The sequence below is a fragment of the Porites lutea genome, chromosome 9, assembly GCF_958299795.1.
Source record: "Porites lutea chromosome 9, jaPorLute2.1, whole genome shotgun sequence".
NCBI classification, from domain to species: domain Eukaryota; kingdom Metazoa; phylum Cnidaria; class Anthozoa; order Scleractinia; family Poritidae; genus Porites; species Porites lutea.
The window spans coordinates 876,817-904,201 of NC_133209.1; the positions used below are offsets into that span (position 1 = coordinate 876,817).

Consider the following 27,385-nt stretch of genomic DNA (forward strand, 5'->3'; position numbering starts at 1 on the left):
GTGTGGATTTCTTACTTAACCATTAAAAGAACGCCTGTTCGCAATTTACCATCTTCATTTTCTCTATACGTCCTTCTAACCAACAAATTTTTATTAAAAATGCTATCTAACCGTGGCAGGATTAGCTCAGTTGGTAGAGCGTTTGACTGCAGAGCGGGAGGTCGCGGGTTCGATTCCCGGGGCCGGACCATTACTCAGGGTCTTAAAATGACTGAGAAATGAAGTTACTTCCTTTGCACTGCAAGCGGCGAGACCGTCGCGTGGCTCGGATGACCACGTAAAATGGCGGTCCCGTCTCCATCAGGAGACGTAAAAAATAGTGTCCCCAATTAGCACTTTCGTGCTAAATACATTGACACTCAAATAAAGTGCTTTTTTTTTTTTTTTTTTTTTCTATTAATTCTGGTTCAAGTGCATAGAGAGGGGGACCACGTGAAATACTAGCTAAACTCCTTTAATAGCTTCATGCTCTGGTCTTGAAGAATACTCAGCTAATACTTGGAGTAACTGAGTCATGTACAACAACTCATTGGTCTTCATAATGATCAAAGAAATCAAATTAAAAAGGAATAGTTTGGGTTCTAGGTTAAAGGGACGAAATAGTGATTGTACTCCTGTCCGCCTCAGTGAAATGTAACTGTGGCAGTCCTTCTTCACACTCTCCCTCCGTGTCGACCCTTTCGAAACGGACTTACGCAAAAATATCAGCCACGATTATATTTCATAACTCGGTAAATACACCATATTTATGGGCGCGATCCATTCAACCAAAATTCAGACCGGTCCGACCGGGAAAAGTGGTCCACCTCAAAGGGTGGACCAATTTTTTCGAAACTTTTCCGGTTGGACTGAACCGATCCATTGAGTTTTGGACCGAAATTTCCGAAAATTTTGGTTGAATGGATCGCGCCTTATAGGTTCTCTGTCAAAGAAGGGCGAAGTGCATCAACGTGATATTTTAACGCGCGCCGGGCGCGCAACACGCGTGGATTGTCTGGCTAGGTTACAAAGCTACTGGTTTTGCCGCCATATTTGATTTGTTTCTGAGCATGGTTTGCTGTTTCCTTTAGCTTTACGGGCTTGAGTGTGAGGAAGGCACTCTATTGATTCTGTTTCTTCTCATTCCTAAAGGTAGGAAAACCAGTTTTCTATCAGAGATCTCTTTGAACTTTTAGTGTCAGCGTATGTTGTTCAAATTTGTCATCTGTCTAACGCTTAACCTTACGAGAGTGGATTGATATCAACAAAAATCTGTAGATACCGAGGCACAGATTTCGTGCAACAAAAGGAACAATACAACCAAACAACAAAGCTCCTAAGAGAACTCTATTGTTTGGTTCGTTTGATTCTTTCGTAAATGACGGTACCTGCAGAAAGACCCAAAAATCTGCACGGTGGAAATCTTTACCGACTTTGTGCAGGGCTGTCAATCCCCTACGTCATCAAATATTGAGAATTGGTAGGGGAGAAATGATAGATGACGTCATACCGCACGACAAATTTTATTCCTTTGTGCAAAAAATGTTCGTTGATTCTGATCGACATATATAGCACAGAAACAGTTCATATTTAGCCATATTGCTTAAATGACAGTGGCATACCAGAATTTATGGGGAAACGTTCCATGTTAACGGTAGCTCAAACAACACAAAATATTAGAAATTTTATGGTCAGAAAGAGTCTACAAGAAATAGCAACTTTAGCAATTATCCGGGAGGTATCAGACTCCAGTCTGGATACCAGGAGATACAGTCCAAAATCTGGAGTCTTCCGGAACATCCGAGAGAGTTGACAACCCTGTTTGTGCATATGCCTCGACCCTTTTGTCAGCATAGGAAAAGTATCATAAATTTATTTTCTAACATTTTTGCCATAAGACTTTAGTTTAACTATTAAGCTTAAATAATCACTGGCTTGCTCCACAAAATCAAATTCACCTAATATTCAAAACGTCCCCAAATCAGTCCTGAAGTGTCACTCAGACCAGTAACCAGATGCTTACTGCATTTTTAGTTATTGTTAATATGAACTTAATTTGAAATTTTAGGATGAATGGCTTATCTCCTGAAACATCTGAAAAACCCTACCCCTCCTCCCCTGATCAAAACCTTTTCACCCCACACCACTCTGGTCAAGATGCAGCCAGAGAGATTTCTAGCTCGGAGAGGCAACAGTATAACAAGGCATTGAAAGCCATGTATGAAATTGTTCGGTTGGGATCAAAACGTTTGGAGAAACCTGTGACTGATGGTGACCATGATGATGATGATGATGATGATGATGATGACATGATTCCAGAAACAGTGACAGAAACATCTGAAACTGAAGAAGACCTAAGTGGTTTGTTATTTTATTTTTATTCACTTGCTATTTTGATTGGCCTTAAATACTTGATTCTATTTAATGCACCTTTTGATTATGTGTAGAAGAAATCTATCGTAAATAATGGAGCTTAGCGTGAATACCCGTTAAGCTCATTGGTTAAATCACCTGACTTGACAGTCCAAGTTAGCTGTCTGACTGTCTTAAGTTCTTAATGCAGAAAATGCCACATCTTTGTGGAAAATTTTCTTTTGTAGAAACATGAATAGTTATCATGGCACTATGTCTTTTTAGAAGCAAGGAGTGCCGTTATTTTGGGGCAATATGATAATTTAAAACTCCTTATGACTCTAAAATTGTATGTTATCGTACTTATTATTTTGAATTGTGTATTACGGAAACCTTTTGTTTCTTGATTTGTAGGAGGAGGTAATCGATATTCCGATCATGTGACCCTTGCAAATTCCCATACAAAAAAGAAACTGACGTCCAAAATGTACGAAAAGCAGGTGAGAATAGATATCTCTATAATAAAAGGAATGATCCTTACCTTTGTCTTTTGAAATTTCAATCTTAACCCTTTAAACCCTAACATCAAAATTCAAATTCTCATTTGTTATCCCTATACGTTTTCAATAGAAGTAGTGGGGAGAATTTGTTGAAGTATCAATTAGATTCATCTTGTGTGATCATGGCCTTAATTCTCATGACCACTGTGTTTTACAAAGCAGTGATATTACATGGAGAAATTTGATGCTGATCACTCTTAGGGCTTGAAGGGTTAAATTATCATACAGCGAATAATTTTCTTGGGCTCTCGCTTTATTGATGTGAGACCAGTCTTTCCAGGTATAAAATCTGATCACCAGACAATAGTGTACTGAAAAACACAATGCATTTCAAAATAAAACTTAAGGCTGCTTCTTTTGTCTTTATTTGAATTTGTGGCATTTTTGATGGCTGCACATGGGAGAAATAATTGTATTTTTGGAATCTTCTACAATGTTTGTGTATATTTTGCAAACTAAGGTTCAACATCAGCTAGACGCGGATAATGTGAAGCGAATCCACACAGAACTGATGAAGATAAATGCTATGTTGCAGGTCAGACAACTGATTTTTTGACATTATTCTTGGTGGAGTAATCTTTCCAAGTCTGTCCTAGTCTTAAGTCACTTACATTGTTGTTTTTCTGCAGAGGGAAAGTGAAACTCTTCACAAACGAGAAGTTCAACTTCGTGAACGAGAGAAAGCTCTGCGAGATGCTGAGAAGCTCAGTCACACAACTGATATCATTATTGATAGAGTAGTGACGCAAGAAGTAGACAATCGCTGCCAAGCTATTGTAGAGGTGAAAAATTTGGCTTTCTAGTTTTTTTGTATCAGTAAAAAGTACATTGTTGATGTCTAAGATTTAAGGTACAATGAGGGATAAAAGTGTTGAGACACGTCTATAAAATGGTCCCTTTTTGCTTAATGGACATACCTATCCCCTCCCCTGTGTATCCCCATCCTTTTCCCCAAAATCAATGTTGCATTTTAGACCCTCAATAGAGTACTAAAGTGTGACATAATAACAATAACTTATTGTTATATTTCTGAAATAAATGGGATTTGTCAGGGTATTCTGAAAGAACAAAGTCCAAGAGGCCTACTTGCCAAAAATGAGCATTTGGGAGCAAATTGTTTCTGAGATATTATCCCAGTTATGCTAAGAAAACTCCATACAGACCCACCCTTCTAAATTTTTTGGGGTCGACCCAAAAAAATTTGCCCCAAAATGCTCATTTTTGGCAAGTAGGCCTCTTGGACTTTGTTCTTTCAGAATATCATGACAAATCCCCTAATTTCAGAAATTTAATTTTTTATGACATCATCACTTTAGTACTCTGTTCTTTATTTTACTACAAACAACATTGATTCGGGGGTGGAGGGATTCATGGTGTTTAAACAGAATGAAATAATAAGTGAATGAAATTGTTGAAAAGATATAAATTGTAGTTTTAAATGATTTCCTGTTAGTTGTGCCAGTGATATGATTTTCCACATCTCTCATTATATATCTTAACAGAAATATGAAAACAAACTTGTAGAACTGGAAGATGTAATCAACAAGAAAGCAAGAGAAACCAAGCGCTTGAGGGATTCATTTGACACAATAAAGACTGCAAACGACTCCCTGAAAAAGCAGGTGACATTTTTAGCCAGTATCAACAGTTTTTTTGGCAATTAGCAAAGTTGTTGTTTATTGAATTTTCTTAATATTATATCACAACTTCCTAGATCACTGATTTAGAGCAACAAAATAGAAGACTGGAGACACAGGCTCTGAGTGTACAAAGCAGACTTGCGAACTTACAGGTTAGGTGGTGATGGTGATGATGATGATAATGAAGAAAATGTTGTTCCAGATTAAGGCAATGATGATGATGATTATGATAATGGAGACAATGGTAATCCTAGTTTACATTCATGAAGATGGAAGGTTTCAATGTCTGTGGCGGCATTACTACATAACTGACCTCTAACAGAACCCAGTGGGCCCTGGCACCTAACTTTTGCTCCCAGGCAACTAGAAAATCTCAGGGTTTTTTTTTCAGAGAAAGCATATGCTGGGCACCCTGGATTTCACAGATTTCAATTTTTCTTAGAGTTCAGTCTTGGATTGGAAATCTGAAAATACTATTGTTCCACTGTTACTTGATAGGATGCCTTTACATGCTTCTGAAGGTGACTAGTTTCTGGACCATTAAGTATCCACATTATTCAACACATTATTTATAAATAAATGTGTCAATTGCAGTAGGTCTTGAATTTCCTGCTAACTCAATACTTTCCATTTCCTCATAGCCTAATCATTCATCCTTTTCTTTTTTTTTATCAGAGAAAGAATGAGATTTTACAAAGAAACACTAAACCAGATGATAAGCAGCTTGAAAAATCTCGAAACATCAAGCTCATGTCACAGGGAATGGAAGGAACTGGTATGTTGTCTCTAGCTTAAGGAATTCTTTTTGACAAAAAGCTGGTATCATGCCCAAAGTTGCCGTGCTCATCACTGATGATCACCCGTAGCTTCAGGCCCTTCATATTCACACTCCTCGTTGACAAAGTTGTACATTCATGTAGGGGGATTGTCATCTTCCCTCTCACAGCTTTGATCCACCAGAACATAGCAGTCTTGCTATGTAACTGGCTGTTTGTTGTTCACTGCCCAGGTGTAAAGTGGATCTTTTGTGGTTGGTTCCTTTGAAGGAGGATAATATCATTCATTCAGTAATAATAATAATAATAATAATGATAATAACAATAATAATAATAATGGAATTTATATAGCACTTATACATCGCTGTTCTAAGCGCTTTACAATGTAAAAAAGGACATAAGAATATCATTAAGCACAAGCTTACATATAACCCTACTGTACAGTAAAACAACAGTAAAACAAAATTAGAGCTTGGCTGTAGGTTTATGGGACTACCATTCTTTATCATCGCTGTTCAAGAAAGCTTTAGTTATCAAGCAATCGTACATCTTTTTTTATTATTTTCCTTTGGAAATTCTTCCTTTTTCCCTTCTTTTACTTTTTTATTTCAGATATATCAGCCAAGTCAGTGTCTTTCTCTCAAAACAAGGTACATACCTGTAGAAAAATAAATAAATACATAAAAATACCCTTTCAATAGATACAAAAAAAACTAAACGAATAAGTAAATAAATAAATAGGTCAATAGATAGATGAATCTTGTACCGATTTATGTTAACATTCCAATGATGTTTCCAGGTGAATTTTTCCGGTTTGTTTGAAGTTCTGTCAGTGTTACTGGAATGGACATCAGAGTCACATCTGCAGAGGGTGCCGACATTTCAGGACTCTCCTCAGGGAAGGCTACAAGAACAACAGTTGGACTTCCCATCGGCTCTTGTGCATGAAAAGTGTTTAAAAGTACGTCTTGACAAGCAGAAAGTGTATGTGCATGCTTTGAATTAAATTAAATTTGATTTTTGCCATGCATGCTCAGTAATAGTATTATATTTTTGCAGTAAATGTAATAGAAAGCCAGGATAGATCTGATATTAATCAAAGAAACTGTCTCAACCCTGAACTTTTGGTAATTTGTCTTGAAGGGTAGTTGAGGTCTGTGAAAGTTTGGGTTCAGGAAAACAGCATAACAGTAAACAAACTCTCAGGGAAGATAAAGTTCTATAACAATGGTTTACATAGTGTTTTGCATAGCTAGTGAGCTCCAATATGAATTCTGCTCAATAATGACTGAGCAGAAGTGCTTTGTATGGTGTTGTTTACTTTGTCTTTGTTGGCAGATTTTACCAGGAATGTCAGACATATTGAGTTATGTACCAAGCATGAATCCTCGTGTACAACAGCCTTGTTTGCAGTTCACTTACTGGAGTGTTGTGTTTATGGAACAGACAGTACAAGGTTCACAGGTGATGCTAACTGCAAGTATAATAAATAGAGGATATTTCTCCAAGTGGCCGTGTAATGTTCTATTTATTATATAAACACCAATGAATACCAAACCATTTCACTTTAATAGTTTTTTGGTGTGAAAGGCGTGATTTATTATGTAGCCACAGCAACGGTGATATTTTCACATGTGAAGATAACATGTTATTTTCACATGTGAAGATATCAAGTTTTCACGCGAAAGCTCACCTGGTATTTCTTTGGTGTTTATGTAATAAAACAGATTTCTCTGTTTTTATTTTTCTCCTTGACCACCCTTTGGAGAAAAGTAGAGAATTTGGTACAACGCTGGATTCTTGTTACAACCTGTAACTTTATACCTTAGTCTATTTCCCTGAAAGACTTGCTTTCCACCGAGATTCATGTTGTTCTTAGAACAAAAAAAAATCGAAACGTTTGACTATGTATTTTTTTACTTTTTGCCTTTTTTTTCAAGATGACCACGCCAAGAAGTGTCAGCAACGAGGTTGTGGATTGAATTATATTTTTTTCTCTCTTTTTAGAGAACTGCTTTAGCTTCCACATTACGTCATATTGGCGAAGAACTCTACAGACCTCAGGTAATGTCATTCTCTACAATGATTCCTACTAGATTCCATATAATCTGTAACAGTCTGCGACACTATCGGAAGCTGCCAGCCTCGGACGTATTCAGACGATTCCACACAGCACAGACAAATGTGCTCCTCTTTTTTCTCGGTTTTGGCGATGTTTTTTCGCATTGGCGGAACTAGGGAAGAGGCCTGGGTGGTTCGGGTCCCATAGTCCCCTAGTGTTGTTGTCTGTATCCTTGAATACTTTGCAAAATCTCTCAATAAACTTTGAACTTTGACCTTCAGTTAGGACAAACTGAAGCCCTCAGGGCCGGGAAAAATTTTTTCGAGGCCAAGACTCCCTCTTTTCTTAGGGTCTGGATGAGAGGGCTCCTCCCTCCCCCCCCCCCCCCCCCCCCACGTCCTTGTTGATATGAATCCGCCACCAGTTTGACTCGATTTTGGTGCGAAAACTGGCGCCTAGCGACGTAACACATAACCTGTTGCTGATCGTACTGCTTTTCAGGTAACCAAGGTTGCAGAGGAAGGAGCTACTCCAAAAGGCGAAAGGCACAAAGCTGATATATATTTCCACAGTCCAAACATTGCTGTCAGAATTCTATCTTCTCTCATCATTCTCAAGACTCTTTCTCGAGGTCAGAGCTACTAGATAATGGTAGTTGCAGTAAAATAATGCCGTCATTAAAGGTAGCTTATGCTTATATTAAGCTTTTGGAAGTGCGGCAAAAGAAGCTGCTGAAAATGTGCAGCCAGTACCGAGGGCGGTAAAACACGTGGAACCTTTGTCAAGCGCGAGAAAACTCGTGAAACCCTTGCAAAGCGCGGGAAAAAGACAGAGTTGGTGTTTATTATCAGAAGATTTGCAACGGTTATAAAGCGCGGGAAAACTTCAAGCCGATGAAGTGATTGAGACCAAGTGCGCAACGCTGTGACCTGTCACTGGCGCGTCGCGTCCCAGCGACTTTCTTCTAGTGTGGCCAGCCGTAAAGTAGCCTCAGCACGTTTCAAACAAGCTTGCCTCTTGTTTAATAACAGGGCATCAGTTCAACGACTAATCTTGCCGACTGATCTTGTGACAGACGTCTACGTTCTTAAAGTGACGCTTAGTGATAGTATGGTTTTGAATCTTGTTTCATGTTGTGTTGTTTTGTAGTTGATTACTTGGCTCAGGTGTTCGATGTCCTGAAGACTGATTTGAAGGATGATGTGGTTAGTGTTATCTCTTGCTATTCTGATCTGAGGTAGATTCTAGGAATTTTCTAATCCACTATCTAATAGAACAGTCCTTCCCTTTTTAATGTGAATTATTTTTCTGTTGAAAATTTGGACAGAAAAAATCTTCGATGGTGAAGTTGACAATTTACCGTACGTATGGTGGCCAGCGTGCAAAGAAAGTAGTGTCCGATAGCCCGGGGCTAACGTATTTTGGTATTGGGCTAGTGAATTCTGTTATTAACTTGCCCGACGGGCAAGTGAAGTTTTTTGAGGAATTCAAATTACAGAAGAACTGTGAAATTAATCTGCTGATCAAAACGTTTTTGGGGCTAGTTGAAATGAAATGTTTGGGCTAGTAGATGTTAGCTTCAACTTGCCCGAATGGCAAGCTGTAAAAATGACTTTCTTTGCACCCTGATGGTGACCTAGCCCTAATTTCTACTCAGCGAAAAATTTGCCTGAAGTTTGAGTCCTTTTTGAAAATTAAATTGGCTTCGACGTTTTACTACAAACTACAGTAGCCCTTCTCATTATATGGGATATCCTAAGGGTCAAATATTAGTCTCACGATCACGGTAGTAATTTTTTTATTTTATTTTATATCTTTACTGAAGAAAGGTTTTTTATACTACAGGGCAAACAAATATTTCTGACCTATGAGGGTGTAAACGTGGTATTGTCTTACATGAAGCCTGTTCAGAAGGTACGTTAACTGGAATTTTTCCGCAGTGCAGAGAGCACATTGTTCCCTAGAGTCGAGAGAAGTTGGCGAGGAGGTCCAAATTACATTCCCACCTCTAGAAACTCCCGCCTGTCCCGCCCAGGCCGGCGAAAAGGCTGATAAGGGAGCAAGATGATTCAAACATAATATTGGAGGAGTCTAGACGGGGTTGTCCTTTTAGCCAGTTAAGTTCATAGCCAACCAGATTGTGTTCTCTCCCTACCAGGCTCTTCTCAGTAGCGCTGTGGATGTAATGTTGCTGATGTCTGTTGATTCACGTAAGAAATGTTCTGTTGTTGTTTTTTTTTTTTCGGTGAAACTGCAAATCAACTCAAGTTCACAAGATTGTCTATTACTCGCTTTACAACGTTTTTCCTACTAAATGCGGAGCGTTTTGTCAAGCTTCTGGTTCTGTTTTCTTTTTTCAGCTTTCACAGCGGCGTTTCTTGACAGTTGCTCAAATGAGCTGTGGTTCAGGACGGCCGTGAATCTGCTTCAGCATAAAGGACTGGACCCTAAAAATACTGGAAAAGCTAAGCATTGTTTTACAGAGACTTTCCAAAATCAAGTAAGTACATGTATAACGACGACTCCGATATTTTACAAATCAGGTCGGTGGTGTGATGATCAATTTACCTAAGGAAACAGGATTATTAGTAATCATCCATGATAGAAAAGTACTCGGTTCTGCTAATGATCAATTTCGTGTTATTGGGCACGTTTCTCGAAAGTCCCGATAACTTTTCGGGTCGGGAACGTTGTTTTACTCGCCAAGATTTTAGGCCGAAATGCTGTGTAGGTTTGAGCTCGCAAATCAGACGAACTTGCAATACCATGACATTGCAAAGCCTCCATAGTAAATTCTGGGGCCATTATTGATTGCTTTATGCCTTCCTTCACAGTCGGCAAATAAGGGACCGGTCATTATTTATCGCCTTGGGGGTGGGGGGGGGGGGGGGGGGGGGGGGGGGTCGGAGGATTTTGGGCTAAACACGATGAAATTTAGCCGATCCCCCCTTTAAATGTTATTTTATTGAAGTGATCCCCCCCTCATAACTATATATAACTTTCGTGATCCCCCCCCCCCCCCATGTCTTTGTACCCATATTCACCTTTCAACGTGTATATTTAGTGTTTTAAACGTTCATATACAGGTAGTATTTCTAACTATGATGTACTTACAGCATAATAAAGCCGTTATCGCGCAGTCTTTTTTTAAAAGTGTCTCTTGATCCGTGTCTTTTTCTAGTCTGGATCCAGACATCTGAATTCAGTTGACATACAAGCAATCTTGCTTAAAACTGCAAAGTGCTTGAAACTGCAATCAGTGCTTGAAACTGCAAAGTTACTTTTTTTAGAGTGCCAAATAGCAGTCCGCCAAGTCCCTATCAGCATATTAACCTGTCAAAGAAGTTTCCTTTGTGCGCGAGACAATCAACAATGTCAAGAAGAAAGAAGGAAAATAAGAGGAAGGTCCGAAAAACCAAGGACAAGCGACTCAAGCAGAGGGCACGTCATCTCTTAGGAAACTTGACCTCAATCGAGGTCGCGGGGCAAATTTTCGGTTCAATCGAAGAGAATGATAGAGTTACTCCTGTAGATAGCATCAATGCTGACTTTGCTAAGAAACTAACAAGGCGTTTGCATCTAGACCCTTTGCTATGGCTACTAGAAAAGGGTATTTTTAGCACGACCCTAGCAAAAAATCTAGAGCAAGTAGCGGCCATTTTAAGGGCACAAAGTCCAGGGTCAACCTGCCGAAGGGGACTAAATGTTGCTGTTGAATCGGATGACGAGGCTCAAGAGGCAAATGAAGTTGTTGAATGGGATGATGAGGCTCAAGATGAGGCAGATAAAGCAGTTGAATCGAATTTAGTATAGAGCTGACACAGGACGCCCATTCCTGGAGAGGCGATAAATGGTATATGTTTAAACAAACACGCTTTTTACAATGTTTCAGTTATCAGAAGTTTATATAGTTCACAAGTTAGAATTCACCTGTCATGTTTAAAGATGAATATTAGCTAAGTCATGAGCACGTTATAAAAGGAAAAATATAAAAGCGTTAAAACAAAGCTTTCTCGATATAAATTGAAATGCACACATTCGCCAGTGTGACAGACTTCCGTTTTTTAAATAAAGTTGTGTTAATAGAACAAATTGAGATTGCAAATGCCATCATCTCCCAGCAGAATGGGCACATTTATGTTGTATGCTTTCAACTGGCATTGTTCAAGCAGATTTGAGTGGCCCCCCCTCTGAATCCTTCCAAAATTTTCAGTGATCCCCCCCTTTTGGGCTCTCAGTTACGACTGATCCCCCCCTCTGTTCTCCTAAAAATCAAGTGATCCCCCCCAAAATCCTCCGACCCCCCCCAGGTGGAAAATAATGACCGGTCCCTAAGCATGAGTTCCAATCAGGGTACGTCTTTTTTTTCTAACAGTAAACTAGACGTCGGATTGATTTGCTCGTAGACCGGTTCATGGAAAAACATATGATCCTTGTCTTTTCAAGAATCATACCTATGGAAACAAAGTGAAAATGCACAACCCAAAGTTCAGTTAAAAAGGCCATATTATTTTACTTTTCAAGAAAGTTTACTGGCTGTTCAAAATAAAGTTGCGATAACAACGAAAGAAAGTTTTTTGTCATGGTCTGATCATCAGTCTCCGGACATGCAACTGTTCGCTTTTGTTTTTCTGAAGGAGAAGTAGCGCTTGAATTGGTAGCAAAGGCCAGATCCTTTGGTCTCCGACCGGAATGGCTAAGAAAAGGTTAAAAGAATTTGTTTTAGACTGTAGAATTTCTTACCTTATTCCTGGCGCTCTTAAACTCGCCAAAACGAAGGAGTTTCAGGTAAACCTTTTTTATATTTGATTTGCAGATCCAATCGTCGATACTTTGAGGCTTTTCAGATCTCTCCTCTAGTACAAGAAATGTTACGGACTTGCGATCCACAAAATGCTTTTCTTGCTTTAAACCTTCGATCTATCATCTTTAACCTCGGCCAGGGGAAGACGTGACATACTATGCTGAAACGGTTTAGAGCGAATTCACCAACTTCGTGCAGTCAGGATTAAGGGTCAGTGACGATTGCCGATATGTCACTAGGCATTTGATATGACAAGGGATACAGCGAAGAGGTAGTGGATCCGATGGACAAGAAAAACGAATGACTAGAAGTAGAAAGAAACTGGAAGTGTTTCCTCGTGCTCTTTTTTCGGTGGCAAAAAGCAAAATGTCGAGATACAGGATCCACACAGGTCAGATAACAGTTAAACGTTAAACTGTCAGCATTAAAGCTAAATTCCAAATATTTTCTATCGAGTTGGGACAAAAGACTTACGAGTAGAAAAAATAGTGGATATAGATATCTTCCATTTTCGGTTTTTAATTTCCCGCGAGGAGCCATTTTGAATTTTATGACGTCATTGGCTTGCAACGTTTTGTAAACGGTTCTAGCGGGAACCATCTAAGGACTTGAAAACTGAAAATCTGTGGGTTGGTGGATTCCCATATGAGATGGGTGGGGAGCTTATTGTCTCCTTAAGTAGCGCATTACTCCTGGCGTCATCTAGAGTGTTCACGGTGGAACGCTGAGAAATTAGCGTGAAGAAATAACAAAACAAAACTGAGAAGAAAAGAAGAACGATGGAGCAATGACAAGGTGGTTTACTACAGCTCTCATTTGGCTGTAAAGTCGACAGCTTAATAAGAGATACAGTAATTTCGATTGCATTAACGACGTTGTTCGTAAACGCTTTCTTGCTCCATCTTTAGTTCTTCTTGAAAGGGTGGCTACGGTCATATTGGTCTCTGTTAGGGGTTTGATTCAAGTTTTCTGATCAGTATTCGTGCCCGTTTCATATCGGTGTCAACCCATCCCTCTCCTCTGGGATGACGGTACGTGTGACAACATTATACAGAATATCTATAGCTATGTATAGCACTAGAGCTTTATTGCTTATACAGTACACGTCAATTTGTTGCAATAAGTCAACCCCACCGGAGGTTTTCTTCGAAAGAACAACCCTTATGTTGAAGTTATTTTACGCTTTTCAGTTTTTTTTTAATTGTACTGCTGATACACTAAACGGATAGGGTGTGAAATAGAAAAATATGACAGTTACAAACAGTGTAAAAAAGAAAAATTGTGTAATCAGCCTCTAAGGTATACTAACAAAAGTTTTAGGGAGTTAAAGATAAAGAAATGTAGTCTCATTAAAGAATATTTGACAGAATAAAATTTCAAGCGTAGAAAAGTCAAACTGGCCACTAGTTTTACGTCCTGCGTTTCGGGTGTTCCTTTTTGCTATTTCGTTTTTAGCTAGTGACTAAAATCCTTTAACTCAGTCTCTTGAATTAAAAAGAAAATCATAAGGAATCAGTTGTTATAACAACCCACAAAGCTCAGTCAAAGCAATTTTATTAACGTTCATTATAATTATAAGCAGCTTGGCAAGAAATTAAAAGGCCTCCTTGTTTAGAGGCGGTTGTTATTAAAAGATAATTGGCACGGTTACTTTTTGTTCAATATTTGAGGTATGTTCAAACCTGCGCGGACTGGGTTCTAGGTCGAGTCTAACCCCAAAGTCTATCTGTAGTTGACTCCGTGTTCTGTGAAGGAAAAGGTTTGAAGTTGTTGTGTTGTCCGGTCTTCCTCGTGGAAATTTAAAGAGTTTCGATGGCTACTTTTGATGACAACTGGCAGACAAAACGTCCCACTATCAGCAAGAGAACAAAATTCATTTTCAATAATGAATTACTAAGCGATGTCAAGTTCGTAGCTCACTATGAAAAGTTCTTATTAAATTTCAAATATGCTAATTGTTAATGCCCAGTTTCCTTTCAGTCCAAAAAGTCCCGGCCAAATTCTTTGAATTCAACGGGCGCACTGATGCGCGGAACGCCTGGAAGAAAATCCACTAGTATGACACATGCGCAGTGGGCACCATGTGCTTCAGCGGGGTCGATTTTGCAAACCAAATTTTATCCTTCGTGGCTGTTTTATTCGGGCATTTTGCTTCGTCTTTAGGAAAATCAAAGTCAGAGTCCTTGGAGGAGTTGAGTTGAGGTACAAAGAAGTCAAGTTTTCATTTTTTTCCGGTTTTTTCCGGTTAAAATCTTTGCTTCGAGGGCATTTTCCAGTCAATAACGAAGCTCAAGAGAGCCTTTATTGTTGTGTGCACACGCGTGAACAAACTCAAAATCGTCTTTGAAAAGTGGGTATTCAAGGACTGCTTGGACACATGGCCGCCCCGCAGGGTGAAGAAGACTTTCATAAAGAGAGAATCAAGTTATTTTGTCGAAGATGTGGAAATCCTTTTGATCAAAATTCAAATGACAGACACAATCCTCAACCTGCTGCTAAATTTGCAAAGGAAATTGACAACCTAGATATTGCTTCGGACAATTCATTCATTCATCCACCATTTTTGTGCCGTCGCTGTGTTGCGAAAATACAAAGGTTTGAAAAAAGTAAGAACAAAAATCATCCAAAGTTTCCCGGTGATCAAGATTATGCGTAATATGCGTTTTTAAAACACATAATGAATATGTTGAAGTTGTCTCCCATAAAACGCACGAACAGTGCCCTTCTGGGAGAAATAACTGCTCTTGCGTATAGTTCAAAATGTGTTTCTTTCTGGAAACTTTTCGATTATCAGACATGTACTCGTGCAGCAGTATAAATTCAAAGTCCTCTATATCAATACGCGAAGAACTGATATCGGCGTCCGCCATGTTGGAAATGCGAACCAAACTACGCGTGCGCATTTGTTTGGCCGAGCGAAAAAAGTCCTGGATCTAGCAGTCCGAAATTTTATAAAGATCGTGGGCGGAAATTTCATAGTGTAGCTCCTGCGTCGAATATAGAAAGTGAAAGCCGGAAGAGTCAGAAGAGCATTCCAGCCCATAAGTTTTTGCTCGCAATCAGCAGTCCTGTGTTCTATGCCATGTTTTATGGTGAAATGGCGGAGACTGCAAGAACTATCGAACTGCCTGACTGTGATTATGAGAGTCTGTTGGAGCTGTTTCGTTACTTGTACAGCGATGAAGTGAACCTTACCGGAAGTAATGTCATGCAGGTTCTCTACTTGGCAAAGAAATACCTGGTGCCCTCACTCGCTGATAAGTGCACTAAATTTCTTCGGGAACATCTAAAAGCGTCGGAGGTGTTCTCCATCTTGCCGCAAGCTCAGAAATTTGGGGATAAAGATTTGGAAGAACTATGCTGGGACGTAATTGAGCGGCACACTGGGGAAGCTGTGACGTCGGATGAATTTGTGACGCTTAAGCGATCAGTTGTTGAGTCTGTCGTGAAGAGGGAAAGACTGAGTGTAAAAGAAGTGGATCTGTTCAAAGCTGTTGATCGCTGGGCCAGTAAAGAAGTTGAAAGGCAAGGGTTGACTCCTGATGGCGAGGTCAAAAGAAAAATTCTTGGAGAGGAAATTGTGAAGTCAGTGCGGTTTCCTTTGATGTCGCAGAAGGAGTTTGCTGCAGTTGTTTTTGATCTTGATATTCTTACTAAAAAAGAGATTGGTCTAATGTTTAAACACTACAGTGATTAAGTCTCCTTTACCCTTCATGGCTTCCCCCAGGATTTGGCCCTTCCATCGATGTTACAGATTTGCAATAGTAAACCCCCCAGGAGGCAGCACAGGTCCCTGGATCCACGATGGAAGAAATCCTTACACCCTTAAACTTACAGTCAACAAACCTGTCAAGTTATGTGGAGTACAGCATTTTGGCAGTGAAGGTGGCCAGTATACAGCTTCATTAGAGGTGAAAGATGCTAGAAGTGGCTGTTCTCTTGTACAACAATCAGTATCGTGCTCCTCAGTAAAAGATGAGAAACATGCTTTTTATGGATTTGATGTCATGTTCAATTGCCCAGTTTCCCTTGAGCAAGACAGAGTTTATAAGATTGTATCTATTGCTAAGGGTCCTGTGTCATGGTATGGAGAAAACAGAGAGGAATCTGATAATTTTCAGGGAATTCGGTTTTCATTTGATTTTTCAGGTACTACTACTAACAGAGGCCTATTACCTGCATTTCTTGTATGCCCAAGGTAGTTTTAGTTCAAGGTTACTGATTTTTCCATTATTTGGTGCTACTCGTTTAATGAAGAGAAAAAACTGAACTTTAGTTCAGCCTGTAAATTAGTGTGATAGAACAAAGAGAGGAGAAGAGAAAGGGGCAGGGGGAGGTAGAGCCCTTTATTTCTCTCTCCCTTTCCTTGATTTCCTCAAAAATAATAATTATTTTTGTCAAACCCTACAATCAATCAATCAATCAAATTTATTTAACTCTTTAAGTCCCAATGGTGACCAACATCAATTTTCTCCCAACAATATTCATACCTTGTCAAGAGATTAGGTTATGAGAATTTATGAAATGATCACTAAAGAGAAAATGCTTTGATCTGCCATCAAATTCTCTCAAATGATTCTTAAAGGAAATGTATGGAGATCAGTTTGGAGAATTTGTATGTAGATATTGGGGCTTAAGGGTTAACCACGTAACAACTAAGAGCTCAAAGGTGCTTGCTAAAATGTGTTTGCCTCAACTAGGCACTGAACTCTGTATAAAATTTTCATTTTTTTCCACATTAACTAAAAGCTAGGAAACATTAGTTTATAAATGCGCAAATATCAACAGATGACGTGACATTGTTATTCTACTCTGATTCATTCACAACTGTTAAGGTAAAAAATCAAAAATTGGAGAGGGGTTGCGTTTCAAGGACAAATGGGGAGACAAGGGTGGCCTTCCTCAATAGTCAGTTACTTGTTTCCTATGGATGTTATGGATAGTTATTTGTGACTAACCAGAGTGAAGCAATAGTATCACGAAGAACAAAGGGAACAAAACTGCCCGTTTGTAACAGTGCCTTGAGTTTTCAGCACATCGCTGAAGCCTTAGAGCGACTTTACTTGACTAGTGAAACAGTAAATAACAACTAGTGCAAAATAGCTACAAAATAATAAATAGGATTAGTACATAATAGTGTGTAGTATTCTACTACTTATTTCACGGGTTAAGTAAAGTCACTCTAAGACCCAAAAATGTGTTCAGTATAACAGTCTTTGGGATACCCTCAACCGTTCAATTCATCAGTCGTGAGCTACCATCAATGAATTCTATGATTTCAGCACAGACAATTACATGCCATCTGTCATACTAAAGGCTTTCAAGTAATTAAAGAGCGAATGCATCCTATGGAAACGACTTTAGTGGTCTTGTCCTCACATTCCTAATATAAGCCATATAGGTATGTGCACCCCAAAGGGTATGGTTTTTGGTCTTAAAACGGTGTAGACTTTACCCATTTTGGTCTGGAATCTGGTATGGTTTTCGAAGGAACTACGGGAGTGTATGAACGTATTTATCGTTTCAATTCCAAGTGAATAAGAACGAAATAGAAATAGGCCAATTCGAAATCCATTTGGAGAATTTTTTTGTTTGCGTTCTAATCTAAGTGATGATGACACAATTTCTGCCTAAAGGCCCGGTCTGAACATGGGTATGGATTTTAGAGGTCCTGTCTGAAAACGGGTGTGGAAAATTACATTTTTTGGTCTTAAATAGGCTCAGGATTTGGAGAACCGGGCGGTACACCCCCACCAAGAATTTCCAGGAGTACCCCCCGAGACTGATAAAGGATAATTTTAATTAATCACAAGAGTATCTTGGATAATTAAGAGATGTGCTCTAGCATTGCAGGTATTAAGGGAGCGCACCCATTATTTTGTTCTTTTCAGGGCTTTTCCACATTGCCTGAGAGTTGGAATTTCTGTATTCAGTTACGATATTAATGACTGACTGTTACAATCGTACACAAATGCAACTGCCTTTCAGTATTCCCTTCTTTTGGGTGGTGGAGATATATATCAGTCTCTGCCGTATTTTGAAATATATTCTGTCAGCTTCAATTCATTCAAGAGTAACAACTTGTTGTAACTAACAAGGAATTTGAAGCAATTTCATACAATCCGCTTTAATCTCGAGAAAACGCATGCGCGTTGCTTCTGATTAGCTGAGAAAATGGCGTGAGAATATTAGCCAGTAACAGGCGTAGCAATGCAAAACTTAAGTGATGGTATAATTATTTTACTTCTAATGAAAACTGCCCTGCTTGCAGGGTAAAAACTGGCTTTTTTCACGATGCAGGATTTATTAGCAGTATTGAGAATATTCGAAAACCAATGTAATCGCTTCGTTCAGATTTCGTGATACTGTCATTACTGTGTTTAAAGAGTGTCATACTTAGTTAACACTATTTTCTTGTTCTATATTTAGTATCCCTTTGTCTTGAAAACATTTGATGTCTCTGAATGTCTTGTTTTCACATAAATTAAAAAAGACACTTGTTCTTACACACGGCATATAAGAATTTGTTTAATGAAAATCACTTGAGTATGCTAATGAACCAGTTGCGTTACAAACAGTGTCAGTCTTTTAATTCCTTTACAATGTAAATGTAAGTTTTTTCCCAGTATTTTGACAGACGGCTACTTTATTGAGTCTTCTATAGCTGTTACTTGGCTGTAAAATCGACAGCCTAATGAAAGATACAGTAATTTCGATTGCATTAACGACGTTGTTCGTAAACGCTTTCTTGCTTCATCTTTAGTTCTTCTTCGAGGGTGGCTACGGCCGTATTGGTCTCTTTTAGGGGTTTAATTCAAGTTTTCTGATCAGAATCCCCGCCCCTTTTCACATCAGAGTCAACTCTTTCCTCTCCTCTCCGGGATGACGTTACGTGTGACAACATTACACAGAACTTATCTATAGCTATGTATAGCTCTATGTTGCTCGATGTTTGATCTTGGTGTCCTGTGGTATGTTCAAACCTGCGCGGACTGGGTTCTAGGCTGAGTCTAACCCCAAAGTTTCGTGTAAAGGAAAAATTTGGAAGTTGTTTTGTTGTCTGGTCTTCCTCGGGGAAATTAAAAGAGTTTCGATGGCTACTTTTGATGACAACTGGCAGACAAAATGTCCCACTATCAGCGAGAGAACCAAATTCATTTTCAATAATGAATTACTAAGCGATGTCAAGTTCGTAGCTACTGCGTCCAATTGCGAAACTGAAAGCCGGAAGAGTCAGAAGAGCATTCCAGCCCATAAGTTTGTGCTTGCAATCAGCAGTCCTGTGTTCTATGCCATGTTTTATGGTGAAATGGCGGAGACTGCAAGCACTATTGAACTGCCTGACTGTGATTATGAGAGTCTGTTGCAGCTGTTTCGTTACTTGTACAGCGATGAAGTGAACCTAACCGGAAGTAATGTCATGCAGGTTCTCTACTTGGCAAAGAAATACCTGGTGCTCTCACTCGCTGATAAATGCACTGAATATCTTCGGGAACATTTAGAAGCGTCCAATGTGTTCTCCATTTTGCCGCAAGCTCAGAAATTTGAAGATAAAGATTTGGAAGAACGATGCTGGAACGTAATTGAATCGCACACTGAAGAAGCTGTGACGTCGGATGATTTTGTGACGCTTGAGCGATCAATTGTTGAGTCTGTCGTGAAGAGTGAAGGACTGAATGTAAAAGAAGTGGATCTGTTCAAAGCTGTTGATCGCTGGGCCAATAAAGAAGTGGAAAGGCAAGGGTTGACTCGTGATGGCGAGGTCAAAAGGAGAGTTCTTGGAGAGGAAATTGTGAAAGCAATACGGTTTCCAGTGATGTCACACAAGGAGTTTGCTTCAGTTGTCGTGGATTGTGATATCCTGACTAAAAGAGAGCTTGGTGTCATGATAAAACACTATGGCGATGCCAGTTTTAAGTGTCCTTTCATCCATTACCCCAGATCTGGTAGGACCGTACATCGGTGTAACAGATTTGCATCGTTACAGTGGGCTTCTTGGGGCTACGGTGAAAGCGCTGACGCTTTTGGAGTAACTGTCAGCAAACCCATCAAGTTACATGGTGTACACCATTTTGGCTTTGAAGGTTGTCGTTACACAGTGTCAGTAGAAGTAAAAGATGCACTAAGTGGCCTCTCTCTTGTAAAACAAACAGGAAGACACTGCCCTACGAAAGAAGAGAGAAACGGCCCTTACGTATTTGATGTCATCTTTGATCACCCGGTTCACCTTGAGCAAGATAAACGATATGAAGTTGTATCCCTTATGAGCGGCGGCTCATCTCGGTGGAGTGTTAAAACTGTAATAGATCCTGTTGAGGTTCAAGGAGTGCAGTTTTCTTTCAGTCAGTCAGATGTGGATTGTGTCCAGTTTCCTGCACTTCTTTTTAGCTTACGGTAGAGTGAAATTCTTCAATGAGACTGTAAATTTCCTGCATCGGTACAGGAAGTTCAGGGATTTACCTTATCATTGCTTGGATAAGTCCCACGCTCCTGTTGTCAATAATACGACAACATGTGATAAGCCCGTGGGAATGTTAGCAACTCAGGAGACAACATGAGCGAAACAAAAATTGGACCTCGGTTGGCCCAAGTGTACCTTTACGATTTTGTATTAAAAATTTATTAGTCAATTAGTCGTTAGTTTTTCCTAATACAACAGAGTGTTGTTAAATTTGAATTTTTGTGGAAGTTAGTTATACTATAGCAATTTCAGCTTTCAGTTTGAATGCCTCATGTTTACAGACGGGTGGACCTGTATGCCAAAGTAATTAGTTTTTTTTTCTATACAAATATGGAAGGATATCAGTTGAAATATCATGATGATGTTTATACAGACTCCTTTCATGTGTCATATTTTTACTTGTAGATAGCTGGTGAATAACAATAGAGTGAATGCAAGAACCCTTTAGACCTCTAGACCTTGTCCACACTAATGCGTTTTCAAAAGTATGCGATTTCGTTGTCATCGCAAACGCATCGATCGATTCGTGTCCACACTATCGTTTTGATGCGTTTTCAAATGTCCACACGTGTGAAAACGATAGAATTGCACGCTGTGACGTAAGTTGAACTCTATGCGCATGCAACAAATTAGTATTAGTGTAGAGTCTCTCCCGTGTGTTGCAGAAGTTCCTGTCAACTGCAATTCATATCAGAGTAACAACTTTCGCCTGTTGTAGCTGACAAGCAAATTGAAGCAATTTCATACAAGCCGGGGTAATCTCGAGTACACGCATGCGTGTTGCTACTGATTGGCGGAGAAAATGGCGCGAGATTATTAGCCAATAAGAGGCCAAGCAATGGAAAACTATAGTGATCGTGATGTAAAATTACCGTGTGACTGACCAGGGTGATAACTGACTTTTTTCACCTCGCAAGATTTACAGTTGTACCTTCATTAAGCGGCCACCCTCATTTAAGTGGCCAGTACACCTAGTCAAAGTCCCGAAATAATTGTAGAAAAGAATGGGGAATTAAACCTCTATTAAGCGGCCGCGGCCACCTTTTGGTTGTCCCAACGAGAGTTCTCCAATTGTTTTCACCTCTATTAAGCGGCCATCAAGCATTTGATACAGTCCGAGATAGAAGGTGACTAGCGATTGTGGACCAGTATGCTTCTCCCGTCGCGTATTTAATTGAAAATCAAGTGATGTTTCTGCTAAAAACTATGCTCATTTCTGACAAACCTCTATTGAGCAGCCATCGTCCATTTAGCGGCCACTTGCCAGCACCCCGAGGATGTCCGCTTAATGGAGGTTCAACTGTATTAGCAATATTCAAAAACCAATGTAATGGCTTCGTTCAGACTCGTGATACTGTAGAGTGTATACTTCATAGTGTCACTTGAGTATGACAATGAACCAGTTGCCCAAAAAACAGCGCCAGTCTTTGAAGTATTTACCATGGTAAATTTAAGTTTTTCCCCCAGTATTTTGACACATTTAACCACTAATTTTTTCAGCTCTCATAGCTTTGTTATTTGTTACAAAGCTATTAAGTCTTGGCAGAGGCGAAATATTTCGCGTGGAGTCATTTTATTAAGCGTTTTTCTCTTCTGATTCCCTCTGTTACATGAATGGTCGCGAAATAAAATGACCCATGGTTCCGACTGACAGCACAAATCCCATATTGTTGGATTTTGATTCCCTAGTAGCTAACGTAGCAACATGCGTTTGAAAGGGAGTGGACTGGAAAAGCATTGCAAACACAGGCTTACTTCCCTATTCGCGCGTGCGGGTTGTTTTGGGAGGCCACGTTCAACTGTCCGCATCAAAGTTAAAATCCAATTGAAATGAAAGACTCACGAGTAGAAAAAAACTGGATATTTATATCTTCCATTTTCGGCTTTTAATTTACCGCGAGGAGCCATTTTTAACTTTATGACGTCTTGGCTTGCAGCGCGTTTTGTGAACGGCAGATAGTGGGATCCAACTGAGGACTTGAAAACTGAAAATGTGTTGGGTGGTGGATTCCCATATGAAACGGGTGGGGAGCTCATTGTCTCGTCAAAGAGCAGATTACTCCTGGCGTCATTTAGGGTGTTCACGATGGAACGTTCAGAAATGTGAGTGAAGAAATAACAAAACTGAGAAGAAAAGAAGAACGATGGAGCAATGACAACGTCGTTTACTATAGCTCCTATTTGGATGTAAAATCAACAGCCTAACAATTTCGATTGCGGTAACACGTTGTTCGTAAACGCTTTCTTGCTCCATTTACGTTTTCCTTGAAAGGGTGGCTATGGCCATATTGGTCTCTTTTAGGAGTTCAATTCAAGTTTTCTGATCAGAATCCCTTCCCGTTTCACATCGAAGTCAACCCATCCCTCTCCTCTCCGGGATGACGATACGTGTGGCAACATTATACACAATATCTATAGCTATGTATAGCACTATAGCTTTGTTGCAATAAGTCAACGCTGGAGGTTTTCTTCGAAAGAACAGCCGGTATGATGAAGTTATTTTAGGCTTTTAAGTTTTTAAAAAAAACTATACTGCTGATACGCTAAACCGATAGGATGTGAAATAGAAAAAAATGAAATTTACAAACATGTAAAAAGGGAAAATCATATGATCAGCCTCTAAGATACTAACAAGTTTTAGGGAGTTAAACGTAAACAAATATAGTTTTATTAAAGATTATTTGATGAATAAAATTTCAAGAGAAGAAAAGTCAAATTGGTTACTAGTTTTACGTCCTGCGTTCCGGGTGTTCCTTTTTAATGCTGTTTCGTTTTTCGCTAGTGACTAAAATCCTTTAACTCAGTCTCTTGAATTAAAAAGAAAATCATAACGAATCAGTTTTTATGTTACAATTATACAACAACCCACAAAGCTATTTTTATTAACGTTCATTGTAATTATAAACAGCTTGACAAGAAACTCAAACGCCTCCTTGTTTGGAGGCAGTTGTTATTCGTTACTCCCTCCGAAAATTATTGGATTGATTGGCTCGTCTTCTCATGTGTTTTTCTTTCTTAGAACATAATCTGCATGGTTACTTTTTGTTCAATGTTTGATCTTGGTGTTCTGTGGTATGTTCAAACCTGCGGGGACTGGGTTCTAGGTTGAGTCTAACCCCAAAGTCTCGTGGTCGCCTCCGTGGGCTGTGAAGGAAAAGTTGTTATCTGGTCTTCCTCGGGGAAATTAAAAGAGTTTCGATGGCTACTTTTTATGACAACTGGCAGACAAAACGTCCCACTATCAGCGAGAGAACCAAATTCATTTTCAATAATGAATTACTAAGCGATGTCAAGTTCGTAGCTCCTGGGTCTGAAAGCCGAAAGAGTCAGAAGAGCATTCCAGCCCATAAGTTTGTGCTTGCAATCAGTAGTCCTGTGTTCTATGCCATGTTTTATGGTGAAATGGCGGAGACTGCAAGCACTATTGAACTGCCTGACTGTGATTATGAGAGTCTGTTGGAGCTGTTTCGTTACTTGTACAGCGATGAAGTGAACCTAACCGGAAGTAATGTCATGCAGGTTCTCTACTTTGCAAAGAAATACCTGGTGCCCTCACTCGCTGATAAATGCACTGAATATCTTCGGGAACATCTAGAAGCGTCCAATGCGTTCTCCATTTTGCCGCAATCTCAGAAATTTGAGGATAAAGATTTGGAAGAACGATGCTGGAAGGTAATTGAATTGCACACTGAGGAAGCGGTGACGTCGGATGAATTTGTGACGCTTGAGCGATCAATTGTTGAGTCTCTCGTGAAGAGGGAGAGATTGACTGTAAAAGAAGTGGATCTGTTCAAAGCTGTTGATCGCTGGGCCAATAAAGAAGTGGAAAGGCAAGGGTTGACTCGTGATGGCGAGGTCAAAAGGAGAGTTCTTGGAGAGGAAATTGTGAAAGCAATACGGTTTCCAGTGATGTCACACAAGGAGTTTGCTTCAGTTGTCGTGGATTGTGATATCCTGACGAAAAGAGAACTTGGTGTCATGATAAAACACTATGGCGATGCCAGTTTTAAGTATCCTTTGCCTTTCATTCATTCCCCCAGATCTGGTTCGACCCTACATCGGTGTTACAGATTTTCATCGTTACAGTTTGGCTCTTTGACCTACAGTGGTAACGCTGATGCTCTTGGAGTAACTGTCAGTAAACCCATCACGTTACATGGAGTAAAGCATTTTGGCACTGAAGGTGGTAATTATACAGTGTCACTAGAAGTAAAAGATATACTAAGTGGCCGCTCTCTGGCAAAACAAATAGGAACACTCTCTTCCGAGAAAGATGACATACACAGCTGTTACGGATTTGATGTCATGTTTAATCGCCCGGTTGACCTTGAGCAATATAAACATTATGAGATTGTATCCCTTATTAAGGGCCCTAGATCGTGGGTTGCGTACGGGGCAAAAAATCCTGTTGAGGTTCAAGGAGTCAAGTTTTCTTTCAGTGACTCAGCTGCTTCCATTAATGGAACTAAAGTGGGTGGTAGACAATTTCTTGCGTTTCTTTTCAGCTTACGGTAGAGTTAAATTCCTCAATGAACTTGCTGATTTCCCGCGGTGGCACTGGGAGTTGAGGAATTTCCTTTGCCATTGCCTGGATAAGTCCCACGTTCCTTTTGTCAATAATAAATACAATAATGCAATAATGCAATAAGCCAGGGGGTAATGTTAGCAACTTGGGGAACAACATATGTAACAAAAATTGGACCTCGGGTCGCGCAGGTGTACACTTTAGATTTTGTAGTTTTAAGTTTAGTCATCTCCTAGTTTTTCTACCATACCGTAGTGTTGTTAAGTTTGAGTTTTGGGGAAAATTTTAGCTATAATATGACAATTTTAGCTGTCAATTTTAATGCCTCATGTTTACAGAAGTATAACCTGAATAGCAAAGTAATCAGCTTTTTCACTATACAATTATGGAAGAATATCATTTGAAATATCATGATGATGTTTATACAGACCGGAGGGGGGTGTTACTTCCTTATAAGAGGCTAATAGAGATGTGCTGCTGAATGGGGTCGCATTTTCACAACTGGATTGACGATAATGGGGTCGCATTTTGAACAGAGTTACTAGAATTGGGTCGCACATTTTCGGATTTGGGGGGGTTAGACAGTTCTTCATATTTACGGTTAGCAAACGTACGTACCAGACTGTTTGTTCTGTAGATGGTTCAATTCATAAAAATAGAAAGTGACTAACTTGGGATCGCGAAAATAACATATCTGCCCAAATATGACTAAGATGGGGTCCATAATTGGCCACAGAATAGACTAAAGTGGAGTAGGGGCCCTGAGAGGCCAGCGGCACACACGCAGCAAAAATTAACCCAAGTACCCCACCCCCGCCCCTCGGAATACAGACTCCTTTCACGTGGTATTTTTTCACCCACACAAAGGTGGTGAATAACAAAAGAATGAATACAAGAACCTTTTAGACTTCTGAAAATGGGAACTCTTGGTACATTCACCATTTGCACATCTCCCATAAGACATCTTGTTTGCCCCCTAAAGTTTTGCATAACTTTTGTTTCTTTTGGGTATTACAGTCGTCCCAAGAGAAATAAAACAAATTGCTTATGTAAAATGTTGGGGAGCAAACAAGGTGTATTGTGGGAGATGTGCAAATGGAGAATAAACGTTGTATTCAATTTCAGATGCTCTGTGATTTTACATGATAATTACTTTTTGGTTTTATGTTTTGTGACTTGCATAATAAAATAAAGTGGAGATAGGCTTTTAGACAATAACGCCGTAGTTGAACTTAACTAGGTAACTGTTGAAATAAAATTCCGAAACGGATTTGAATCCTTTTCATTTGCAACGTTGATATTCTTCCGACTTATAGTTTGCCGAGATATCCTCACTTGCTGATAAGTCCACTGAATATCTCCGGAAACATCTAGAAGCGTCGAATGTGTTCTCCATTTTGCCGCAAGCTCAGAAATTTGGGGATTAAAATTCGAAAGAGCGATGCTGGGACGTTAATTGAGATTCAAGCCGAGAACTCCCTGACGTAGGAAGTAGGAATTTCTCATGCTTGAGCGATCAAAAGAAGTAAATTTGTTCAAAACTGTGGATCGCCACGCAAGCGTTGACCCCTGGTACAGGGTTAAGAATAGCGTTCTTGGAGAGGAAATTGTAAAACAATACCGTTTCTTTCCTGCGAAGACAACAAACATTTCGTGACGTCACCACTGGTTTCCCCCCGATCGCGAAATGACGTCTGCGAAACGAGTGCATAAATTCCACACTGATGACGTGTCAGTACCCAAAACAAGGTTGTGCTTCTGATTGGTTGAAGCAAATTTTCATCGCGGCAAAATAAAAACTTGACGTAATATGGCTGTGCAATACCTCTGCCGTGTGTTGCGAAAGCTCCTTTCAACTTCAATTCATTCAAGAGTAATAACTTTCTTCAGTTCGAACATGGAAATTAAAGCTATTTCATTCGACACGCGGTAATGCCGAGAAAACGCGTTGCTTCGATTGGCTGAGAAAATGGAGCGAGAATATTAGCCAATAACAGGAGAAGTAGTGTAAAAAAAAGTGATCGTGAGGTTATTGTACTTCTGATGAAAACTACCCTGTGGCTGGCCGGGTTAATAACTGGCTTTTCTCACGACGCACGATTTATTAACTATATTCGAAAACCAGTGTAAAACGCGCTTCGTTCAGATCCCAGTGACCTTGAAGAAAATGTATACTGTAAACACTGTTTTCTTGCTCAATATTTAGTATCCCTTTGTCTTGTGAAG

The 27,385-nt window shown here is 39.7% G+C and overlaps 3 protein-coding genes and 1 pseudogene across 3 annotated transcripts; all 4 read left to right on the plus strand.

Annotated features, from left to right (window-relative positions):
• The first annotated feature begins 963 nt into the window (after window positions 1-963).
• Window positions 964-12,474, plus strand: LOC140948095 (coiled-coil domain-containing protein 138-like). Its single transcript, XM_073397321.1, is given in 19 exon segments — window positions 964-1,131; window positions 2,048-2,340; window positions 2,746-2,831; window positions 3,352-3,426; window positions 3,521-3,673; window positions 4,394-4,513; window positions 4,606-4,683; window positions 5,207-5,306; window positions 5,929-5,957; window positions 6,107-6,268; window positions 6,646-6,771; window positions 7,315-7,371; window positions 7,871-8,000; window positions 8,519-8,574; window positions 9,215-9,283; window positions 9,528-9,579; window positions 9,730-9,818; window positions 9,820-9,869; window positions 12,186-12,474. Coding segments are annotated over 18 exon segments (1,863 nt in total). The 5' UTR covers window positions 964-1,131; window position 2,048; the 3' UTR covers window positions 12,325-12,474.
• Window positions 12,475-15,160: 2,686 nt separating this feature from the next.
• On the plus strand, window positions 15,161-16,382 carry LOC140948139 (BTB/POZ domain-containing protein 6-like; annotated as a pseudogene).
• Window positions 16,383-19,220: 2,838 nt separating this feature from the next.
• On the plus strand, window positions 19,221-20,856 carry LOC140947923 (BTB/POZ domain-containing protein 6-like). The gene has a single exon (XM_073397150.1). The coding sequence runs from the start codon at window positions 19,267-19,269 to the stop codon at window positions 20,569-20,571; it is 1,305 nt and encodes a 434-aa protein (XP_073253251.1). The 5' UTR covers window positions 19,221-19,266; the 3' UTR covers window positions 20,572-20,856.
• A 2,943-nt stretch (window positions 20,857-23,799) lies between these two features.
• On the plus strand, window positions 23,800-25,252 carry LOC140947806 (BTB/POZ domain-containing protein 6-like). The gene has a single exon (XM_073397003.1). The coding sequence runs from the start codon at window positions 23,833-23,835 to the stop codon at window positions 25,147-25,149; it is 1,317 nt and encodes a 438-aa protein (XP_073253104.1). The 5' UTR covers window positions 23,800-23,832; the 3' UTR covers window positions 25,150-25,252.
• Window positions 25,253-27,385: the final 2,133 nt, after the last annotated feature.

Coding starts and splice junctions, on each gene's coding strand:
- LOC140947923 (XM_073397150.1), top strand. CDS start 19,267: ATGGCTACTTTTGATGACAACTGGCAGACAAAATGTCCCACTATCAGC.
- LOC140947806 (XM_073397003.1), top strand. CDS start 23,833: ATGGCTACTTTTTATGACAACTGGCAGACAAAACGTCCCACTATCAGC.